This window comes from Moschus berezovskii, chromosome X, assembly GCF_049115385.1.
Source record: "Moschus berezovskii isolate FMDL1 chromosome X, NW_MosBer_1.0, whole genome shotgun sequence".
In the NCBI taxonomy this organism is placed as follows: Eukaryota; Metazoa; Chordata; class Mammalia; order Artiodactyla; family Moschidae; genus Moschus; species Moschus berezovskii.
This window is the reverse complement of record NC_142488.1, coordinates 59230807-59253936: the sequence shown is the minus strand read 5'-3', so window position 1 is coordinate 59253936 and position 23130 is coordinate 59230807. Positions and strand designations below refer to the sequence as shown.

The window sequence follows — 23130 nt, the reverse complement described above, 5'->3', positions numbered from 1 at the left end:
TATCAATAACCTCAGATATGCAGATGACACCACCCTTATGGCAGAAAGTGAAGAGGAACTCAAAAGCCTCTTGATGAAAGTGAAAGAGGAGAGTGAAAAAGTTGGCTTGAAGCTCAACTTTCAGAAAACTAAGATCATGGCATCTGGTCCCATCACTTCATGGGTAATAGATTGGGAAACAGTGGAAATAGTGTCACACTTTATTTTTTTGGGCTCCAAAATCACTGCAGATGCTGATTGCAGCCATGAAATTAAAAGACGCTTACTCCTTGGAAGGAAAGTTATGACCAACATAGACAGCATAATAAAAAGCAGAGACATTACTTTGCCATCAAACGTCCGTCTAGTCAAGTCTATGGTTTTTCCCGTGGTTATGTATGGATGTGAGAGTTGGACTGTGAAGAAAGCCAATCGCCAAAGAATTGATGCTTTTGACCTGTGGTGCTGGAGAAGACTCTTGAGAGTCCCTTGAACTGCAAGAAGATCCAACCAGCCCATCATAAAGGAGATCAGTCCTGGGTGTTCATTGGAAGTTCTGATGCTCAATCTGAAACTCCAATACTTTGGCCACCTCATGCGAAGAGCTGACTCACTGGAAAAGACTCTGATGCTGGCAGGGATTGGGGACAGGAGGAGACAGGGACGACAGGGAATGAGATGGCTGGATGGCATCACCGACTCGATGGAGGTGAGTTTGAGTGAACTCTGGGAGTTGGTGATGGATAGGGAGGCCTGGTGTGCTGTGATTCATCGGGTCGCAAAGAGTCGTACACGACTGAGCGACTGAACTGAACTGAACTGAAGTCCAAGCCAAAGCAATAGTGTGAGCTTAGGGGAAGGAGGTTGAAATTTAAAAGAAGAGAGAACTGATTTCCCACTGAGGAAATCAGGAAAACATACTGGATTTGGCTTTTCAGCTGAGCCCTTAATGGGTAAAAAATTAAGTTAGGCAGAAAAGAAGGCTATCGTTTCACATGAAGGGAACCACAAAAATGAAGACTAATAGAATATACTGCTCTATTCCCAAAGGGAAGACATTGGTCTGGTCTCTTGTCCGTTAGTGCTTATATAATGGCATTGCCTAGAGTGTCCCAGGTGGCTCAGTGGTAAAGAATCTGCCTGCCAATTCAGGAGACACAGTTTCTATACCCGGGTTGGGAAGATCTGTGGGAGAAGGAAATGGAAATCCACTCCAGTATTCTTGCCTGGGAAATCCCATGGACAGATGAGCCTGGTAGGCTATAGTCTGTGGGGTCTCAAAAGGGTTGGAAACAACTTAGCGACTGAACAACAACAATGGCATTGCCTATACATTGGTTTCTGACCTGAACCATTAATAAAGTCCATACCACCTCCACCTCAGAGACTCCCCAAACAGTCACAACTGCCCATGTTTATTCTCAATAGTAGATATATCTGTCAGAGTCTCTGGTCCATATCAAAATTGTCCAGGTACAGAATGACCCAAGAGATATTAGAAATGTACTATCACTGAGACTGGCAGGTGTCTTAGGCAAGGTGGCATGCTGTAGGGTGAAGGCTGTTATGGAACACAAGCAATATAATATTGAGTGTGTTGCCAAAGATGCTGATGACTGGACATTTGCAAGTACAGCAAAAACTATAAGCTTTTTCTATGATAGAAATTCTAAAATATAGGAATAAGATTACAGGCATTGGAGTGAGATAAAGCCGGAAATTCCCAGATTGACAAAATTCTGGTTTTAGTCAAAACTTTCACAGAATCTAAGAAGGCATATAAGAGAAGAAACCAGCCTAGTCTTTATTTCCCTTGCTTTACAGATGGGGACACTGAGGACCAGGAAGAGAAAGAGGACTACTAAAATTCACCTGCTGGTTAATGGCAAAAGCTGGTATTCTGATTTCTTATTCAATGCCTTTATGCCTTTATAGACAAATATGCTCATAGGCTTTGTGGACACCCAGTGAATTGCTGTACTCCAGCAATCTCTAACCAGAGACAGAAATGAAAGCAAGAGGCTTGGAAAGACATTTGGGAGATGGTAGGGCTGGATAAGACCATTTTTCCTCCCGAAAGTATTCATTTGAAGTTTGGGGAGTAGGTGGCTGCTCTGAAGAAATCATGAGTTCATACCAGACAACACTTTCACTCCTGAAATGGGTAGTTGTAAAGACAATTCTGTTTGTTCTTTCCTTATTCTTATCTGTAATGCAGCCTGCTTTCAGTTCTTTGGGTCTCTATGCAAAGATTGGGAAAATCACAAAAAAATAAAACAAGCAAACTATATGGCAGTGATCAAAACTGTAGGCTTTGACAACAAATGTACTTTAGAGTTCAGGTTTTATTACTTAGAAGTAATCTTGGGTCTGAGCCAGAAATAATTTGGGTCAGGGACTCAGTTTCTTCATTTATATTATGGGAGTAATTGTGCTCAACTCATAGGGTTAATGTAAGAATTATATAAGACACAATATAAAGATCTTTGCTTTAGCACTTATTTTCGCATAGTGTGTGCTCAATACATTTACCATTACTACTACTACCACTATTCCCTTGAGTCAATCTCTGTGTCACCTTTTATTGTATTCTTATACAATATGGTTTAACATAGGTTTCAACTCCTGAAACTAAGTATGTTATAGCTTTGTTCAAAAATCCTTAGTTATCTCAACCGGTGTTCTTTCATTACTTATTAGGTGTGGCAAGTAGCATGTTGATAATATCCTAAGCATTGAAACTGGTAGAATTTTTTTCTTATACTATAGGAAGTTCAAGATTTTCCCTTCAATATTGTCAGTCTCTCTTGTATTCATATTTGCTTTCTTAAGTGGGAGAGAAAGGGACTAAATGATAGCTATGTATCAGGTATTGCATATAATCCTGGAGGCTCCCTTGAGAGAATGTCACACATGTGGCCCTTATCTTTCACATGTCTCAACTGAGAATGACTGGCCTACGGAAGACATTTCATTTCTTTGCAGGATATGCAGGCTTTTCACAATGGAACCTTGCTCAGATTCATTTCCAACTATTACTACTTACTAGTTTCTTTTGCTTTGTTCCAAAGCAGAAGCCATATATTCTTTCCTGCCTGCTCAGCTGCATTTTTCATGTCATTGTTCAAGGCCTAAGTCAGATATCATCACCTCTAGGAAGGTGAAATGTTATATATTTTTCTCCAGCATCTTCTCTGACATTCCTATTTGGATGAATGAATGAGGCCCCACATCCATAGAGCACCAAGTTGGCAGGCTTCCCACAGCATCTACTACCCCTTATGAAACTGCTAATAATCCGCTCTGGGAGGTCTTGTCTGCCATCTTGGAAACTCGTGCCAGTGAGTGTCACCTCAGGAAGACTATGGCTTCCCAGGTCGTGCTAGTGGTAAAGAACCCACCTGCCAATGCAGGAGATGTAAGAGATGTGGGTTTGATCTCCAGGTCGGTAAGATCACCTGGAGGGGGAAATGGCAACTCACTCTAGTATTCTTGCCTGGAGAATCCCATGGACAGAGGAGTCTGGCAGACTACAGTCATTAGGGCTGCACAGAGTTAGACACAACTCAAGCGACTTAGTATGCACTCAGGAAGGCCATGGCAGGTATATGTGGCATAGTAAACAGTGCATGCTGTCACCACAGAGACTGTTGAATACATTCCAAGAGTTATACCAGGTCCAGGTTTTTGATAGATCGTTCTAATGTGAGGAGCCTAAAACTGGAAATCAGGAGATTCAGGGCTTCCAGTTCAGACTTAGGACTGTTAATTATTCAGGAACAGCCTTTGGGCCAATCACATCACTGTTCTGAGTGTCAGTTTTCCTATCTGCAAAATGGGCTTGATCTCTGGTAGGCCTGAATTCAGGATGTTATAAGGAACATATGAAATCATTTGTCTGGGAACTGAAATGGTGGCAAGGATTTCTGTAGCTCTCCTTTAACCTTGAAATAAAGGCTCAACTCTTCAGTGTGACACATGGGCACTCACTGACTTTTGCATTTGCCTCTTTCTCTATTCTATTCTCTCACAATCACCCTCTTTTTCAAACTTTTCACTCAGGATAGACTATGTGTCTTTTCCCTTGAAAAGTTGCTGTCTCTTGCCTGAGAAAGAATGCCCCTTTCTCCCCTTCAACCCTTTCTTCATTGAACTTGAATCACAGCCTGTACTTCTCTAAGAAGTCTTCCCTGACCTTCCCACTAGACTAGGCTTGGCACACTTCTTCTGCACCCCAACAGAATATTGCATACCTTAGCATACCTTCTCTTACCATAGCATTCATTACAATTGTCTGTGTCTGTCTGTCCTACTAGACTAGAAGTTCCATGAGAACAGAGACCATATTTTGTTCATATGTCGATTACATAGTGGTTAAACAAACAAATGATTGTTGAATAAATGAAAAACAAATGTATCATATAAATATAACTGTATATTGTCCCTTGTGAAGAGTCCCAGGAGTCTTTTGAGGTGGTGGGATTCTCTCATAAGATTAGTCCAAGTTTGAAATTATCTACTCTTGGCACTGTGTTTAAGCATCAGGATGTTTCCTTTGGGAACAAGCTTCTCTGCTCAGGTGGTAAATGTGTGACACCCACAGCACCTTTCTGCTCTGTTGACCTCTTTTTTGGTCTTAGATTTGAAGTGCTCCAATGTGGACTGGAGGACTATTTGCATAGAGTCTGGCTTAAGTCAGCTTTTTGGGTAGTTTTGCTGATTGGTACTCAAAGTTCTGCAAATGGTCTCCTTGCTTGAAGTACCTGGGGAAAGAAGTTGAAGGGAGAGGGGAAGTTGTGGCCTGAAAAATGGTGGCAGAAGAATCTGAGGGTTCGACTTGTCAGCATCTGCCTATTAACTAAGAAAACTAAGTTTTCATACTTCAGTGTGTTTTGAATGTTTCTCACTGCTTTTACAGTTCCTATTCCAGCTCCCCCAGTAATTCTCTCCTCTCACTCTCTCCTGCAGTGATATGAAGAAAACCTCTGAGAGTCAGTAAAGTAGATACTGCAGTTGGAGTAGAGATCCTTGGGCTGTATAAATGGGAACCACAGATGAGAAGTGGAGGCTCTTTAACCAAGGCTCTGAACCAGTATGCAAGGGGATGTGCCTGCAGGCACATGAAGGGACTGTGAACTGGGTGTGCTAGAGCTAGTCCTTTGCCACAGTTTTGTGCTGGGACTTCCTCATGTGAAGAATGTAAAATTTGGGCTAGATGCTATCTAAGATCCCTTCTAGTTCTAAAAGGCAACAATTACAAATCAGGGGTTAATCCAATCTTGTTTGGAGGATAGATGTGAGAGGGTTTGGGGAGGATGTGATGGGTTGAAGTCCCGGACTGGCCTGGTCTAAGGCATTTAATAGACTGTAAACTCACTGAAAGCATGGACTGTGGCTTAACTCCTACTTATCTCTGCTATTTATGAGATCATCTAAATGGTAAACAAATTATTTTACTTTTGAGTAGTATCCCCATCCATCAAGGAGGTTGACAGCATCTATTACACAGGATTCAATTTTTGTTTTGACCCCCTTCCCCAGGTGTTTGGTCAATTTTTATTGAGTACAAACATCGGAATTCTAGTTACACAACTATGTGTTCTAGGGATAATAAAAGGCCCTTTGCTTTCCCTTTTATGTTACAGTTTTTTAAAGTGTTGCTGTAGTTTGCAATAACTGTAGTATCCACACTGGAAGGGGCTTTCCATCTCTTCTAGTTCTATTTCATATCTTCAGGCACATTCATTTTAAAGATGAGAAAACTAAGGTACAGAAAAGGGCAGAGGGTTGCCCAGTATCATATAGTGGATCAGCAGGCCAGAATCCTAGCTATACACTATATGATCATGATTAAATCACATATAAGACTCCTGCCTCCAGGCTCTTTTTAATCCACTAGATGACCTTTTACCTGTGACCTCTGTGCCGTTCTAATTTTTGAAAATCTATGATGATGATAACTACTGTTTCACGAGCTGAGTGGTCAATGAAACAAGGTAGGGTGGCTATTAGGTCACTCTCTGTAGATTCAAGAGAAGAGAAACTAAACAATGGTCAGATGGGACTCTTCTGGAGGCAGACTCTGACTTCCACACACAACCCACAAACATTCATATTCTCTCTCTTTACTTAGACACACACAAACAAATACACATCCTAAGAAGCTCTTGTTTTCTTCTCCTCTCCATCAAGCATTGCTCTCTATAAAAGTTTGAGAAATAACATCTACTGTGAGGTAATGATAAACATGGCTCAATGTAAGATCCCTCTCAGGGTTTCTGGCATTTTAGCAGGTATCAAAGCCACAGCAATAAGCCCACCAGTTGGATCATATACATTTTTACTCAGTCCCCAAGCTGGACTAGTAAAGAGGCACTGTGACAACTTCTATTATATGTGAGGACACTGAGATTATTCCGATTATTCCTTAATACATCTGTCACACTTCATTGATGGCCTGTATCTTAAGCCTAGAGTTCAATTTAGGATCTCGTTAAGTATTAGCACTGAGAGGAGATGGGAGGGGGCTTTGATTGAACTTTTGTAAACCGTAAAGAAGGCTGGCTCAGATTTTATATTGGTGGTCAAGGACGATATTGGCCCTGAAAACCACTGAGGATGTGAACATGCCCAGCTTAATCTGAAGCTTGGCAAGAACTGGGCTGTGAAGACTCCACTCATTTTATGCTCCCATGAAGATGAGAATGAGGATGAACAGCTGGGTTTTGTGTAGCTTTCTCCTGACAAACTCAGGTTTTCTTATGAGATGCTGTAATGGGCAGCCAGTGTCCATCTGTGCTTGCTAGCACAGACCCTTTGATATTTTAGTGGTCCCAGGTCAAATTATGCTAAAGGTCAAAGCAGAACAAATTTATAACCCCTGTGCAAAGATTTTTAAAAATATATGAAAATCAAAGTAGCATTAAAAAGTCACTGGGCATGATACCAACTTGACTTCAATAAAGACAGCCAATAAAAAGAGCTAATTAAAAGAACTCTGATGACATTCATCTGAAATTTTAGATTGTTTTATGTTTTAACAAATTAACAATGGTGATAAGAGGACATTAGCAGCTTTTCTTGGGTCTCTTTGTTAACAATAACTTGAGCCTGCAGCCACAACAGGGGCTGTGGCCAAGTTTTAGCTGGCAGGCCAGCAAGGCAGTATTTTACACAGTGGATGACATTTCTGAAAGCAGAGACAGAGACAAACCCAGAGTCACACATGTATTCCAACAAACAAGTTTCTGCCATTTTTAATTGTATTTAGAGCAACAAAAGATTCCAAGATTACAAAAAGAGAATAGAACACTAGCGCTTGGGGCTGGTTCTGCTGCCCAGTGGAGGCCAAGTGTTGTTGTGAGAACTGAAGCCCCGTCGAAAGACATTTCGAGCAAAATGAATGTTTCTTTAAAAAAAAAAAAAAAAACTTTATATGATGCTTTCTTTCTTTTAAATTTTTTCCTCAGCATAAAGTAAATTCTTACATCTGGTTACATAGTCTTCTGCTGCCAAATTAATCTTGAGGACAGCCCAAGAATGTCATGTCTGAGGCACTCCCTAATCAATACTCCAGTCTAGGGAAAGCAGAAAGGTGTCAGTGAGTGGTGGGATAAACTGTTTTCGTAGCTTGGGTCATCCCAATGGTGGGTACTTTCAGTACCTGAGTGGCTTATGGGATTGAACAACCCCACAGGCACATCATTGCAGGACAACACCTAGGGCTAAAGCTGGGAGAGACTGCAGGCTTGGTTTATCTCCTGTGCAAGGAACAGAGTTCCAAAATGTGAAGCATTAGCCCAGGAGGGCACCAGCAGAGAAGCAGTATCATTCCAGAATTTCCTTTCCTACGGGAATGGGTGTGAGTTCCAGTATTGGTGGCCAATGGAATCTGTAGCTATGTGACAGCCTTTTAAAGTAATGCATGTGCAAACTGTTTTAAACCACAAGGGTTACTCAGATCATAGCTTCTCATTTAATTCCATAAAAAGCTAAGAGAGAAGTGGAATAAAGAAAGGAACCAGCACTCTTGCTCAACTGAATTGGGATTGGAAACCAATCAAGGTGTATCATTTATTTTATGGCCAAATCTAATGAGGAAAAATCAAAGATGAATCAAAGGCTACTTTTCCCTTTAAAACTCTACCTGTTAAATTAAAATATTTACCACTTATTTTTGGAATGGGAACATTCTCAATGGTTTTTTACCTCAGCTGAAGTGTTTTTAGAGGAGTAACTAATTGTGGATTTTTCTGCCTTCACCTAGAAAAGGTTAAGGATTGGGAGGCTCTGGGCAACAGACCCCAGTGTCAATCTCTGAAGAAAAACATCCCTACCTGTGGGCAGAGATGGACCTGACCTACAGATATACTACTTCTAGTACACTGATAATTTTTTAACAAATAGAAACACATTTTCATTGTCAAAATCTTTACAGAACATATCCAAAATCAGAATTAGAGCACATAGACACCCAGTAGCAAGAGCACCTCAATCGCAGGTGAGTGAATTGTTTGAAATGGAGCACTTGCTCCAGGTTCCCAAATGCAGGAAACTGCCCGTTTCTCACTGGGATGATGAAAAACAAAGAATACCCTTTCTTCTTCCAGCTGTGCAGGTCCCATTAGGGGGCCACTCGCTAATCGTTTGGGTGGGCCTTTGGCCCCAAGTATGGGACTTCCCTATGGTAAATCCCAGTCCGTTTCAATGGGACTTCACCACCCTTTACACATTCATCTGTCTTGGGCTAGTAAAGTGCAACACATCATGTACCCTACCCTTTTCCCTTCTCTGCTCCTTTGCAAGTCCTGTGGGTCAGGCCTCAATAGGAACAGAGATCTCTTTGTTATCTGATCAACCCAGGTGTTTTTTCCATTCTGAAAGAGCTTCTAAAATGTAGCTGTGACCTCTCTTACAAGTACATGGTATCAGCTATGACCTGGAACCAAATATAAAGGTGCAGAGAGAGGTAAAGCTATTAGAACACATATCTATATATATATAATTCAATTTTGAAACATGGATACAAATACTCATTTACAATATATTTCACCTTCTGCCTTAAACTGCAGAGAAATTTTTTGTGCCATTCAAAGTGGGCAGAAATGAGGATTTCCGCCTGCTGTCCCTCTAGTGCAAAATCTAATCCTTTAAATGATCCCTTCTCAGCAAGGGCTTCACATCTTCAGATAAGCTAACATCAGAACTAGCAAACACAGTGGCCAAGACAGCTCCATTTCCAATCATTCAATGATGGAGCTTTACTAATTTGCTCAGCAACTACTACACAAAAGGAAAGCTAATTCTGTTTATAAAAATCACTTACTGAAGGACCCATAATCCCATTAGTTTTCAAAATTATCTTCCACTGCTCTAAACATGTATATTGTGGAGGGGAAAACCCCACAAAACTCTTATAAGTCAGTCACCAGCAAAGTCCTTTAGTCTGCTTTTGGATAGGTTACCAAAGAGGCACTAATGTTTGCTCCCTCCCTGCCCTTAAAAATTTTGGTAAATTAGCAGATACAATGTAATCTTTGGTTACATAATGTGATGCACTGTCTTTTTTTTTTTTCTGGTCTCTTTATCTTTTTTTTTTCTAACTGCTTTCACAGATTTTCAAAGAGATTAGTGGTGAGAACAGACCCGCCTATAAAAGGCAGCAAGGGTAGAAACTTCCTTTTATAAGATATTGCACATGATAAATGACTTATTTTGACTTTAAGTTTGGGATTGGATCTTGTATTTTAACATTCCTGATTCTCATGACCCCCTACATATAGTTGAGCATGAAGGTCACCCCCTTGGGCCCAGTGTCCTCTCACCTGGGTAACTGGCATAAAATAATTAATATTCAACCTCTTGTCTTCCCAGGACCATGTAGGAACCATGCAGGGATAGTTACTAAGCTGTCTGAAGAGAGTCTCATGAAGTGCAACCCTAGCACAAGACTGAGAGGGAGTAGAGGGAGTGGCTCGTACTTTTGAGTCATGCCCAGTATCAAGAAAGAAAAGAGGACAAGGCCATGTCTGTGCTGTGCCTAATGAAACAAACACTCAGAAGCTACTTGATGCTTAACATTAGATCATTTGTGTAGTATCAATATCATGTGGATGGTGGACCTATTTCCTCTTGAAGTACAAATAGAATATTTCTTGCTATATATGCATATATGTATATAGAAGTAGAGTATGAACAGAGAGGGATTCTAGCATCAGCACATTATTTCTCAACCTGGAAAATCACTTCAGCAACTACCCAAAGGACAGAGTGAAACTATTTCCCCCCCACCTCTTTTAGTGCCAGTTAACATATATAAAAATATATGTATTACTGATTCTTTTTTTCAAAGATATATGACAGAATCCTTCAAAAATCTCCTTTCTTATTAAAAAAATAATGAACTCTCCAAGAACAAAGATATTGTCTGTGGCATAGAAAAGCTATGGAACAAAGAACCCAACCCCCATTTCAACTCAGAGGCCAGGCCTGGGCAAGCTGCCCAATGAGCAAGAGCTGAAACTGCCACACGACTCTTTTCTTTAACCACAGAATTTATGAACCTGGCAGCAGTCTGCTGCCCAGCACAGATGGGACTTTCTTCCTGGTGCTCCTTCTTTTTCTCTTCCTCACTCTCCATCCCCATTGAGCACTGCAAACCTTATCTGGTGAGTGATCCTCATCTTTAAGCTCACCAGGTGAATGGGTGTGGGTGGCTGATCCTTCAAAGGTGAGCACAGTGTACCAACCGTATCAACTCTGTTTGTAGAGCAGAGTGCATGCAAAATGAGACTTCTGTCAATTACGCTGGCTGGAACAATGGCCAAAAGAAAAAAAAAAATTCCCCTTTCATCTGTGGGAGACAAAGCTAAGCAAAAATCTCTTTTGCTCACTGAAACCCCAGGGCAAAAACAGTACACCTAAATCCTTGTTTAGGCCATTTTCTCCTAGTCTTGCCATTTGGGAATTCAGAGTTATCTAGTTGTTTCTGTTTTTAATTACACTGCCATTTCACTGATTTTTGGCTTTCACAAGTGAAAAACATATACTCATAAAGACAAGAGTCACGATTGGGAAATCTATAAAGATGGAAACCTTGATAGCCAGAGAAATGGAAAGGAGAGCATCTAGTATTTACAAGGAGAGGTATTAGAATGATATACTCAAATCCATGTACCACAAAAGGTGAGGATCATTTCAAAACAAATGTAAAGGAACTATTAAAACGTAACCTAGTTTAAATGAATAGAGTGGTGGATTTTTTTTCTCTTTAAAACAGCTAAAAGTGATCCTGTAAGCCTATATAAGCCAAATGGTGTCATAACAAAGAAAAACAGAATTGTTCTATCCTACCCTGTAAAAAGAACCTGTCAGCTTTAGTTTTGTCCAGCAGACTTGGATTGGTATAACACACATCTTAAGTTCCCCTCTCCACTGTTATTTAAAGAAGCTGTTTTGCAGGTTCATTTGGCTATTAATATCAGCAGAAATCAGGGGAGGAAACCCATGTAGATCATATCATGTCACTCAGAAACTATCTTCTCAACAACAAGTAGAGTAAACTAGCTGAAACAGGCAGCTTGGTGACTGGCCTCTAATTTGTTGTTCAGCAGATGAATTTAAGAGCTATGTGAAGAGGCAGTGGCCAAGATGAGAAAGTAGGTAGGCATTCCCCAGTAGTAGTGACTGGGGGACAAAGTCAACAGAACAAAGGAGTGCCAAAGGACTATATGAAACCAGTGTCCCAGGAACACACCAAGTTCACAGGTGGCGGCAGCCCATCAGAGCCACACCAACCAGACCTTTCCAAAGGAGGCCATGGTCCGGTAGTTTCAATATTTCAGCTTCCTCTGGCCTAGAGGCAGCAACAAAGGTGGCTGAGTGAGTATGGCCAACGTTAGGGCCCAGAATCAGCAGCAGAGAAGGATGGTGAATAAACTCACCAGATGGTGCCCATCTGGCTTTAGACTTTGCTTCTGAAAACTTTTAAATTATTAGTTAGTATTCTCTTGCTTTCTTCTCTCTTCTTCCCTTGACTTCTGCAGGTGGATATGTTGGGTGGAAAGGAGAGCATTTACAGGATTTCTGGTTCTAGTGCCTTCATTTTTGTCACCTTGGTAACGAGTTTTCTCTTCAACACAGATCTGGGTAGCTCCTTTAGCTGCTCTGAAGGAGGAAGTGAGCATTCTTCACTTGGTGGGAAAGTGTCATCTCTGGGGGACAAGGGCAAGACGCCCAGCTTGTCCAATCCCATTGATGCCTTCTTTCCAGTTTGTCTAAGGTCTCCAGAGTTCTGAGAGTTCAGTTGATGAGAGACATATGGTAAGAAGTCTTTGAGCCTACTGGCATCAAGAGATAGACATCAAGACTGCTGACTTGCTAGCCTTCTTGGGAGTGGGAGTTCTTAGCAGAGAGTCTGAACGTGCCCAAGGAGTGGGCAAGTTTCACCACTGTGGCTGTAATGAAGTCTGGTGAAGCTCAGGCCCACAAAATACAGAAGGGAGGATGGACGATGCTTGCAGCTGCATGGAGTCAGGCAGAAAACATTCAGGTCTCTTAAAGGTAGAGGCAAAGAAGGATCAAATCTTCAGTGTCCTAAGCAGGAGAACAGTCAAGCCACCACTTCCTTTTCCTCTGACTCTAGCCCCAGGCTCCTCCCTGGTCCACAAATAGGAAAGCAGACCTGGATCAGAATGGGGCCTTACAAAAGGTCAGATCTCCCTCTCCTTCTTGCTGGTCTGATTCTTCAGTGGAAGTGGCCAAGTTTTGGCTAAAGAGAACATTCAGTTCAAAGCTCTTAGAAAAGGTATTGAAAGTTAATTTGAGGGTGGAGGCAGAGGATGCGAGAGAAAAGGGACTGGTGTGGGGAGGCATTCCCAACAGACAGGTTTTCAAACATGAAGCATATTTTTCAGTACCATGAATTGTGCTGCAGTTGAACAGCCTAGCTCTCAGGGGCCTAGGCTGTGGGCAGGTACTGGTGATCCATCTGTCCTATCTTAAATCTGCCCCCCATTCACCTCAGTTCTGGGGTCACCCTGCCCTCTAATGGCAATAGCCATTGGCAGAAAATAAAGTCTCCCAGGGAGAGAGGGTATGGGGAAAACAAAGCAGTGACTCCCCATGGGCTTGCAAGTTTCACCTTATTCTAGTTACTGTTGGCCTTTTTGCTAATTTCTGTTTGTTTTAATATTTTTCAAGAGGAAAAAACCCTAGTGTGTTTTTTGTTTGTTTGTTTGTCTTTTGTTTTCCCAGATACTCTTAGCTCTCTAAACTTCACGTGGCATTAGGTGAGTAAACGTTTGTGTAGCTGGCACACAGCACAGTGCTATAAACAAGCACAACTTGACATTGTGCCACATGAGGATCATCAGATTTAAAGAAATACAACAGCATTCAAAACACAGATAAGAGCCACAGCAGGGAGTACAGTCTGAAAGTGCCATGGGAGAGTCAGATAGGGAGAGATAGAAAAGAAAGGAGGAAAAGAGAAAAAAAAAAAGCCCAGCAAATAGAATTCAAGAACATCTTCATGACAGACTGTACATAAATAGAGGAAATTCCCCAAGGCACTGCAGAGAAGTAGTGCAGAGTTAAAACAGGCAGAAGATATCTGAAAAAGGGAGTGAGGTGGGGTAAGAAAATGGGGGCTTCCAAAGCTTCACTGAGTGTGAAAATAGATAGGCTTGACTTTCCCGGAAAGGATCTTGGGCACTTGCACAGAGATGATCTCTGCCATCATTTCTGGAAAGTCCACGCTCACCATGTGAGACTTGATTAGCAGGTCAAAAGTGAACTGATGCAGCTCTCGTGCAATCTGCAGGGAGACAATAAGAGAGGGAGAAAACAGGGTTGACAAGGAGTTGGCTTCTTGTCAGGGTCTCCCCCACAGCCTTTGATTTCCTCCTCCTTCCTTTCATGTCCTTGGGCCTCTGTGAGTGTGTGTGTGTTTGTGTGTATGAGTGCATACACACACATGTGCACTAAATTGTCTCCAGGGAGTCACTGAGAGCTCGCAAGAGATCTCTTACACCACTGCAAGTTCTCTGACTCAGGACTGGGTGTTCCTTTTCCCCAGCACACACACACACACACACTCTCTCTCTCTCACACACACACACACACACACAAACGTACATGCATATGACTCAAGGAAGAGGGTGAAAACATCCAGGTCTGTTTTGTCTGCCTAAAGAACTTATCTACTCTAAGCCCCTTTTCTGAGTCCCAGTTGCTCTGTTCTCAACTCCTCCACCTCTTTCACAACATCCAGCTGGGACACTGTGACCTGTGTTCCTTTCTTCTTCATTGGATTTTCTTCCTGGACCACACTCAAAGCCAGAGGGGAATGGAAGCACCTCCCAACAGGTGGTGCCAGACCATAGAAGAGCATATTATCATTTGGCTCTATCAGGCTACTCTCCCTGACAAAGCACCCTCCATTGTTTGCTTACAGGCTGCACAGAGTCCAGGAGCTTGGTGAGCTGGTAGAAGCGCCTTGAGCAGGATGTGGGATTTTTTCTCTTGCATGCAATGATACGATCAAGTTCCTTGATGTAGTTCATTCGAAGTTCATCAAAGAATTTTTGATTTTTCAGCCCATCCACTGGAACTGATGTGGGATGAAGACAGAATGGGGAGGGGAAGCATGCCCACAAAGGAGCATTAGACAAAGCACCAAGTTTTCTGACCACAAACTTGACCCCCACCCCCACAAGGAGGGAGCCATCTACTTGGCTTCCTGTCACTTGAGGTCTATATGCCTGGGGCCTTCAGGAAGTCTGCCAGGAAGGTTTTAGGGAGAAGGCTAGCTGGACCCAGTCTGTAGGGCATCAAGTAAATACAATTTACTGAGTCTTTCCTTTCTCTAGTCTTTGCATCTATACATTTTCTGGTTTTATGTTATCCACAGTCCAGCTCTGAATTAGACAATTAAAATATGTGGCCTTGAATATCAAATTTTATCTCCTTTCTCCTCCAAAGGGGCTAAGACAACACTCTGCTTAGAAGAGATATTAAATATTCCTTGGCTGCCAAATAAGCCTTGTCTGAGTTGCTTACATAGACCTTGTCTTTTTGGCAGAAGAAGAAATTCCTTCTACCCTACAAGAAATATAAGGTAGTCCTTGCCTGTTTCTATGGTAGAAGCTATGGAATAATTCAGAGACCTGATAAAACTAGCCAAAAAGGCCTTGTCCCAAAGAAAGACTGGGATAGGTGGGTATCTAATGGAGGTTGAATTGAAGCAAAGAAATTGATCTCTAGCCATGAAATTCATCCTTGTTAGGGAAAAAGATGCTAAGGGAGAGTGGAGGAGGGAGGGTAAAAGAAGAAGGGAAATATTCAGGAGCTGGCTTCTTCCTGATAATCCTTTACTGAAAAAACACCTCTACTCTGATCCCCTATGCCTCCTAGGGGCACTCTCTACCCTTCCAGGCACTTACTAATGCTAAAGAGCAGCAGTGCCTTCATGCACAGGAATTCCTGGGGGGTGATTTGGAGCCATCCAAATTCTTGGGAGAGGTGCCTCATTCGGACACACTGGCTGTACATCCGGGACTTGTGCATGCGGTACCTAGGAAGGAAACACACAGAGAAAAGAGAGGGGTAAGGGAAGGCTTAGAATAAACCCAGACAGAATGTCTGTGGGTGCCCTCCCCTTTCCAGTTTCTCCAAGAAGAGCTTGATATTTCTCTTGCTGGTGCTTCAATGACAAGGAACAGGTTGTTCTTTTTTCCCAAAATCATGATATCTTGATAACTACTCATCTTCCCTGGCCAGGATATGGCTTATCACATGGACTTTCCAGGTCCCCATACCCCTCTTGTTTCCTGAGACAAGGAAAGGAAAGCCTAACCAAATGAATACAGCGGCGCATGGTCTCCCTGACTACAGTTCTAATATTGCAGCTATAGCCAGAGCCAGAACCTGCCTCCCAGACATTCAAACTTGAAGAATTTCTAAGAGACAGGCCTTCGAAATCAACTCCTCACATAAGGACACCAGGATTCCCAAGTGGCCACACAAAACTCCCAGAAAAGGAGATTCCCCATTGCCCCTTTAAATGAGTTCCAGTGCTTATCAAATCAGCCATAAAATATTTCTGGATATCCAATCTAAATATCCCCTGCTGAAGGGTAGCCTGCTCATTCATATACTAGCTGTTCCTTACCACAGTTTGGGAGTTATATAAACATATAAGCTGCATTTATTATAGTGACTTGTGAACAGATCATCACATTATCACTCATAAATTATATAGGGAAGTAGCCACGGCTTGGACAGCTTCTTGGGGAGAGCAACGTCTCTGTTCCATGACTGACCGTGACAAGCCCGTAAGAGAAGATACACAGATACACCATTCTTCTGCTAGTAGAACTTCCTAGTCTTCAGCACATCAGAAATTGTGTGTGTGTGTGTGTGTGTGTATGAGTGTGCGTGTGTGTGAGAGAGAGAGTTGGGGAGGAGGAGAGAGAGAAAATGATTTTATATCTTATAGAGAAAGGAAAGGGAATTTGACACTCACTTAAGTCGTGAGGAAAAAGACCACTGAGATTGGGTCTGAAGCTTATGGTTTGACATTTTGGTCCCCAAATCACTAACTTCATTGACAGGCTGAGCAGGCCTGATACTGGCTGGGTGGAAGCTCAGAATCCTATCTCAGAGAGATCTTGGCTGGCCTACAGAAAGAGGGAAAAGAAGGAGCAGATAGTGTAGAAGCATTTAATGCAGGCTGGAGCCCAACTAGAAAAGTGAAGTGTTTAGTTGGTCAGTGGTGTCTGACTCTTGCGACCCCATGGACTGTAGCCCATCAGGTTCCTCTGTCCATGGGATTCTCCAGGCAAGAATACTGGAGTGGGTAGCCATTTACTTCTCCAGAAGATCTTCCCGACCCAGGGATTGAAGTCAGGGCTTCTGCATTGCAGGCAGATTCTTTACCATGTGAGCCACCTCGGGAAGTATCACAAATCATTGACCAGAACAGTGCTGCCCCAAGCTCTTTCTTCCTAGAGAATTTTTGAATAAGACCTGCTGAGTTTTGGGGTATGGCCTTGCTCTGGGCTCTACTGTGCTTCCAAGCCTTTGTTGATGACAACACTGCAGTATTTTTACCACTGAAATTGTAATCTTGACATGAAGGATTGCTATAACACTGCTGAAGGCCCCAGAAACATAGACAGTAGGGAAAGGAGGGAAGAAAGGCAAGGGAAGGAATTCAAAGGAGAAAGGAATAAGACATGAGGAGAAAGGGCAAATAGAATGAGGGACAGCTAATGGAAAGAAAAGGATAGAAAGTGCAAGGTAGGAAACAAGGTGCAGGGATGGAATCTAGGAGGTGAGCAGAGGTAGGTGGGATTAAAAGAGAGTAGATGAATATTAGAAAAAATGATGGAGCACAGTGCCTGGCACATAATAATTGCTCAAGAAAATGATACGTTGGAAGGTACCATTGTTATACTATTCACTGTTCTACAGATGAGGAGAATAAGGTTCAGAGCAGTTCAGTGATTTACCCAAGGTTGCACAGCTAGGGTTCAGGCCCATTACTCTCACAGAGTAATGTTCTCTACAAAAGGTGAAGGAGAAAAGAAGAAAGCGAGGTTGATGACAAGTTTGGTGTCAGAGAGATCAACAAATGAGTTGGCCCAGAGTCCCTGTCTCTTTATTTGGGCATCAGTTTCCCCATTAGTACCTTGAGGAGATTAGCAGTAACAGATGGCTTTTAATTGGAGGGGTACTGCCACCTTAGTGTGTGTGGGCAGTTTGAGCTGTCAAAGTGAGTAGGATCTTATTTGGAAGACCCTGATGCTGGGGATGATTGAAGGTGGGAGGAGAAGGGGACGACAGAGGATGAGATGGTTGGATAGCATCACCGACTCGATGGACATGAGTTTGAGTAAGCTCCGGGAGTTAGTGACGGACAGGGAAGCCTGGCATACTGCAGTCCATGGGGTCGCAAAGAGTCGGACACGACTGAGTGACTGAACTGAACTAAACTGAGGCAGGTACCAGGGATGTTAAACATATTCCAACGTCCAAGAATGTACTGCACAATGAAAAACCATTTCTCAGGAAAAGTCAATCCCCATTGAGAAGCACTGGTTTACATGATTCTAGGGATTTTAAGAAGTCTAATATAGTCGGTTCCTATAAGAGGAAGGGGACCTGATATTTCAGGAGCCCTGGGGCTTCATGGAGGACCCTGACTCTGTGTGGAATCCTATAGTACCTTTTGATGAGGTGCATGGAAGTGGACTAGAAAGCCGAGGTAGGGTGCCACATATATATACAGAGGTGGAAGAGGAAATGAAGATTTAGAAAATAGTCAATTATCACCTTACAAATGTTCAAAGGTCTTTGGGCTCTGGATGGGGTAGGTGCCCAGTAGTTGATTTAATCACTGGAGCACAGCAAGACGAGAACAGGAAGAGGGCTTTTTAAGGCCTGACTCAGAAGATGGCATCATAGGTACCTCTTTGGATATCTGGAAACCATAAAGCAGATTGTGCCAAAAGCTCAATGGCTATTCTTAGCTTCTGGCTACAAGGGCTGGCTGAGTTGGAAGAGGGCAGCTGGGGACACTTATTTTCCCCCATATGGCATTGCTGTAATGGGAGGAACCACTGGCCTGTAGATTTTATTTTAAGGTTCTTCTGGGTTAGAGGGCTGGAGGAAAGGAAAGGTCAATTCATTCCCTGACCAAAGGGGTTCTCTATGGTGATCAACCAGAGATCAAATTGCCAACATTCGGTGGATCATAGAGAAAGCAAGGTAATTCTAGAAAAACATCTACTACTGCTTCAATGATTATGCTAAAGCCTTTGACTATGTGGATCACAACAAACTGCAGATAATTCTTAAAGAAATGGGAATACCAGACTATCTTACCTGTCTCCTGAGAAACCTGTATGCAAGTCAAGAAGCAACAGTTAGAACCAGACATGGAACTACAGACTGGTTCAAAATTGGGAAAAGAATATGACAAGGCTGTATATAGTCACCATGCTTATTTAACATATCCAGAGTACATCATTCAAAATGCCAGTCTGGATGAATCACAAACTGGAATCAAGATTGCTGGGAGAAATATCAACAACCTAAGATATGCAGATGATGCCACTCTAATGGCAGGAATTGAAGAGGAACTAAAGAGCCTCTTGATGAATGTGAAAGAGAAAAGTAAAAGCTGGCTTACAGCTCAACATTCAAAAATCTAAGATCATGGCATCTGGTCCCATCACTTCATGGCAAGTAGAAGGGGAAAAGGTAGAAGCAGTGTGACAGACTTTATTTTCTTGGGCTCCAAAATCACTGCAGGTGGTGACTGCAGCCATGAAATTAAAAGATGATGTTCCTTGGAAGGAAAGCTATGACAAACCTAAACAGTGTATTAAACAGAGATATCACTTTGCCAACAAAGGTCTGTTTAGTCGAAGCTAAGATTTTTCCAGTAGTCATGTACGGATGTGAGAGTTGGATCATAAAGAAGGCTGAGCGCCAAAGAATTGATGCTTTTGAATTGTGGTGTGGGAGAAGACTCTTGAGAGTCCCTTGGGCTGCAAGGAGATAAAACCAGTCAATCTTAAAGAAATCAACCCTGAATATTCATTGGAAGGGCTGAAGCTGAAACTTTAATACTTTGGCCACCTGATGTGAAGACCTGACTCATTGGAAAAGATCCAGATGCTGGGAAAGACTGAAGGCAAAGAAGAAGTGGGAGGCAGAAGATGAGATGGTTAGATAGCACTCAATGGACATGAATTTGAGCAAACTCCAGGAGAAAGACAAGGAAGGGAGTCTGACGTGCTTCAGTCCACTGTGTCACAAGGAGTCACACACGACTCCTGCAACTGAACAACAACATTCACAATACCATGAGGGACCTCAAACAGAGACACAGAAAAGATTACCACTACTAGGAAAAGAGAATATTGGAAAGGTACTTCTTTTTTATTTCTTGCCTATTGTGAGCCAGACATTTCACATCCATTAGCTCCTATTTTAGTTGTCATAACAAACCATTGAAAGAAGTTTTATTTCATTAACAGCTGAGGAAACTGTCAATCAAACAATGATGTAGGAAATAATACAACAGAGGTTTCATTTAAGAAAAGTATACTTCTAAAATTTGAGCTCTTGGCTAAATTTATGAAGGATAAATAGAGCTGGTGGGCAGGGCAAGTATTAATTAAACTTGTTTTTAAGAAGAAGGAACTGACTGGGCCAAGATCACATGCCAGAAAATGGCGGATTTGCTCTTCATCACTTACCACCAGGAGGCAGTATAAAAGCTGGGAGTTACACAGTCATACTTTGAATTCTGTTGCCAACATGCACTATTAACATTGTTGGATGAATCACTATTTTGTTGAGCTTAATTTCCCCCATCCATTAAAAAAATATTTTAAAGGCGAAATCAAGTTATCATAACTTGATTTCACCATTAAAATGTGGGCTCAATGAGAAAGAATTAGGAAAATATCTAGTATAGGCCTGGCACATAGGAGTTTCTCAACAAAAGGTGACTGGCAGTAGCTTTTGGTGGTAGCAAAGGGACCAAGGGAGCTTCAGCCTTCAGATCTAGAGTGTTTCTGTTCACTCCTTATGTTGCCCAGAGTGAAGAAAGACCCTGATATGAGGGTCTGAGATAAGCTAAAAGAAGGTCAGAAGCACTGCCAAATTATCAGGATTGTGTCTTGATCAGGAAAAACGATGGCCTTCCCCCCTTCCCTCCTATCAGTTGACCTTTCAGCCGGGCAACGCCACTTTAGACTGAATAGGTTGGCTAGGCCTCTACAGCCTCATGTAAAGGTCAAGTGAAATAACAAATAACTCCCATCATTACTTCCATTACCGTATTCACCATGAACCAGGCCTGTGTCTATGTGAGTTCTGGGCCCATAAGCACTTACTCATTGAAAACCAGGTCAGGGGCAAAGTAGAGCATCCTGGAGTTGACATTGGTGAAGGACCGCCAGCCCATGGCAAACACCATAAGCCCCATCCAGGAGTACTGAATGACCGCCATCTGGTCGTCCACGTGCAAGTTGCGGAAGCCTGGAGATAGGACAGAGGCAATGGTCAGACTGAGCACTGATGGTCTAAGTGAAGTCTGGGACTCTGCTGGACTGAAAATTTCTGGTACTTGGGCTGCCCCTGAGGAGACCCAGGGACCATCAATGCTGGGGAGTAAGAGGAGAACAAACTATATGGTGGGGATAATTATTTGTGCTCCCTAATTCATCAAGCTGCTCATAAGAGATGGCAATGGAGCCAGAAAGTGCACTGCCCATTGGAAGAGAATAATAATCTAACACTGACTGCTTACAATAAATTAACTTTATTATAAGTATATTACTTATATTAACTCATTTAATACTCACAACAATCAAATAAAGTGTATATTATCATGTCCAGTCTGTGAATCAGTAAAAGTGAGTTACAGAAAAGTTAAAGGATTTGTGCAAGATTATAAGGCTAAAAACTGGCAGATCAAGTTCCAAAGCCGGTCTGATTCCAAAGCCCATGATCTTGATCTTCAGAAAGGCTCACTGCCTTTCTGAAAATGCAGTGTAATAATCATTTTTCTCACATGAACAGCATTTTTCATGTTACAAAGCTCTTCTAGCTATAATCTTGTTTGTACCCTCTAACAACCCTGGAAAAAGGATGCTATTACATATCAGCATATGGTGAAATGCCTTTGACAGCCACGCCTTCTCCTTCTTCACCTTCAGGCTTAATCTCTTTTCTCCAATCCTTTCCTGCCTCCCACTTCCTCTCCATTATTTTCTATTCAGCAAGTACCTGGCACTGCTAGTTTCCTATCCTATTGCCATTCCTGCCAACTGCTATTATGTATACACAAACAGGCTCTTTATGACCTACCTTCTTAGACTAACTTCTTATCATTTACCTTTTCATAATTTAGGTTCTAGCTATTCTGAAAAATCCACAATTTGCTGAACACACATAACATACTTCATGCCTCTAAATTTCTGCTATCTCTGCACAGGCAGTTGTCTTTCCCTAAAATGTATTCTTCCCTTCCCAGACTTTCCATCTGATAAATGCTTACTCATCTTTCAAATATTCACTGGAAGGCTACCTTCTCTGTGAAGCATCTTCCAACATATCCAAGTAGAAGACCTATTGATTCTTCTTTTACCATCTTATTGAATCTTAAGTAGTTCCATCTAATTATAGCACTCATTACGTTGCACTGGAATTTATTTATGCACATATCTGTCTACTTCACAAGACTTAGAGCTTCTTGAAGACAGGGACCATCCCCTTTTTTCATTCTTTCCTCTCCAATATATAATACAACTCAAGTATTTGAGTAAGAGTTAGAGAAATATTAATTAAATGGATTAAGGACTCTCATTTTTTTTTTCATTTTATAAAACGAGAATTAGATAATCTTCAAATTACCTCCCTTAAACTCAGAGAACAGAGGTTCCCAAATGCTGCCTCCACAAATAGTACATAGGTAGAACAGATATGGCTCTGCTCTCCCGGAGGTTTCCAAACAGTTGGATACTTAGAATATCACCTCAGAGCTTATCCCTTAACAGTACCCCATTTATCTTCTCCCTAACAGATCCAGAATTATCTAAAATTCTGTCTTGCTATACCTCTTTAGGAAAGGTTATATGAAATTAGATTTTTTTTTTTTTTACTTTCCTGATGATGACCTCATTTAGCTCTCACAATTACCCTGGAGTGTGGCAATGTGATACTTATTTTGCCAATTAGGAAACTGAGGGCCAGAGATGTCACAGCTCAAAACTACCAAGGTCACAAGTTTTTCTTAGCCATAGGGTTAGGTCTGAAATCTACGCTATCTAGAAACATTGTTCTGTTTGGTTGGTCCTTGCCACACACACACCTTATTTCCCTTTTTTGTTTCCTTTAAGTCCCAAGTCTACCAGACATCAAGGATGCTAGAGTTCCTCACATCACCACCCTTGACTGCAATCTTACCTCCCAGGCATGTGCCTCCCACCTTCACTGGTAGTGATATACTAACAGATTAGTTGAAGCCTCAGACACCAGAGTATTTCCTGCCTGAAGCCCTTCTGTGGAACAGAATGTCTGGGATGGACTCTTTCCAGTAGGAGACAAAAAGCCAGGGTCAAGCACATAACA

The 23130-nt window shown here is 42.0% G+C and overlaps 1 protein-coding gene across 1 annotated transcript in view; it reads right to left on the bottom strand.

Moving 5' to 3' along the window:
• Positions 1-7209: 7209 nt before the first annotated feature.
• AR (androgen receptor) overlaps positions 7210-23130 on the bottom strand; it is a 227816-nt gene continuing 211895 nt past the window's right edge. Inside the window, exons 5-8 of the mRNA XM_055393621.2 lie at positions 20892-21036; positions 15423-15553; positions 14433-14590; positions 7210-13795 (exon numbers count right to left, since the gene is read on the bottom strand). Of these exons, the coding sequence (XP_055249596.1) occupies positions 13640-13795; positions 14433-14590; positions 15423-15553; positions 20892-21036 (590 nt within the window). The 3' untranslated portion in view covers positions 7210-13639. The remainder of the gene's footprint in view (positions 13796-14432; positions 14591-15422; positions 15554-20891; positions 21037-23130) is intronic.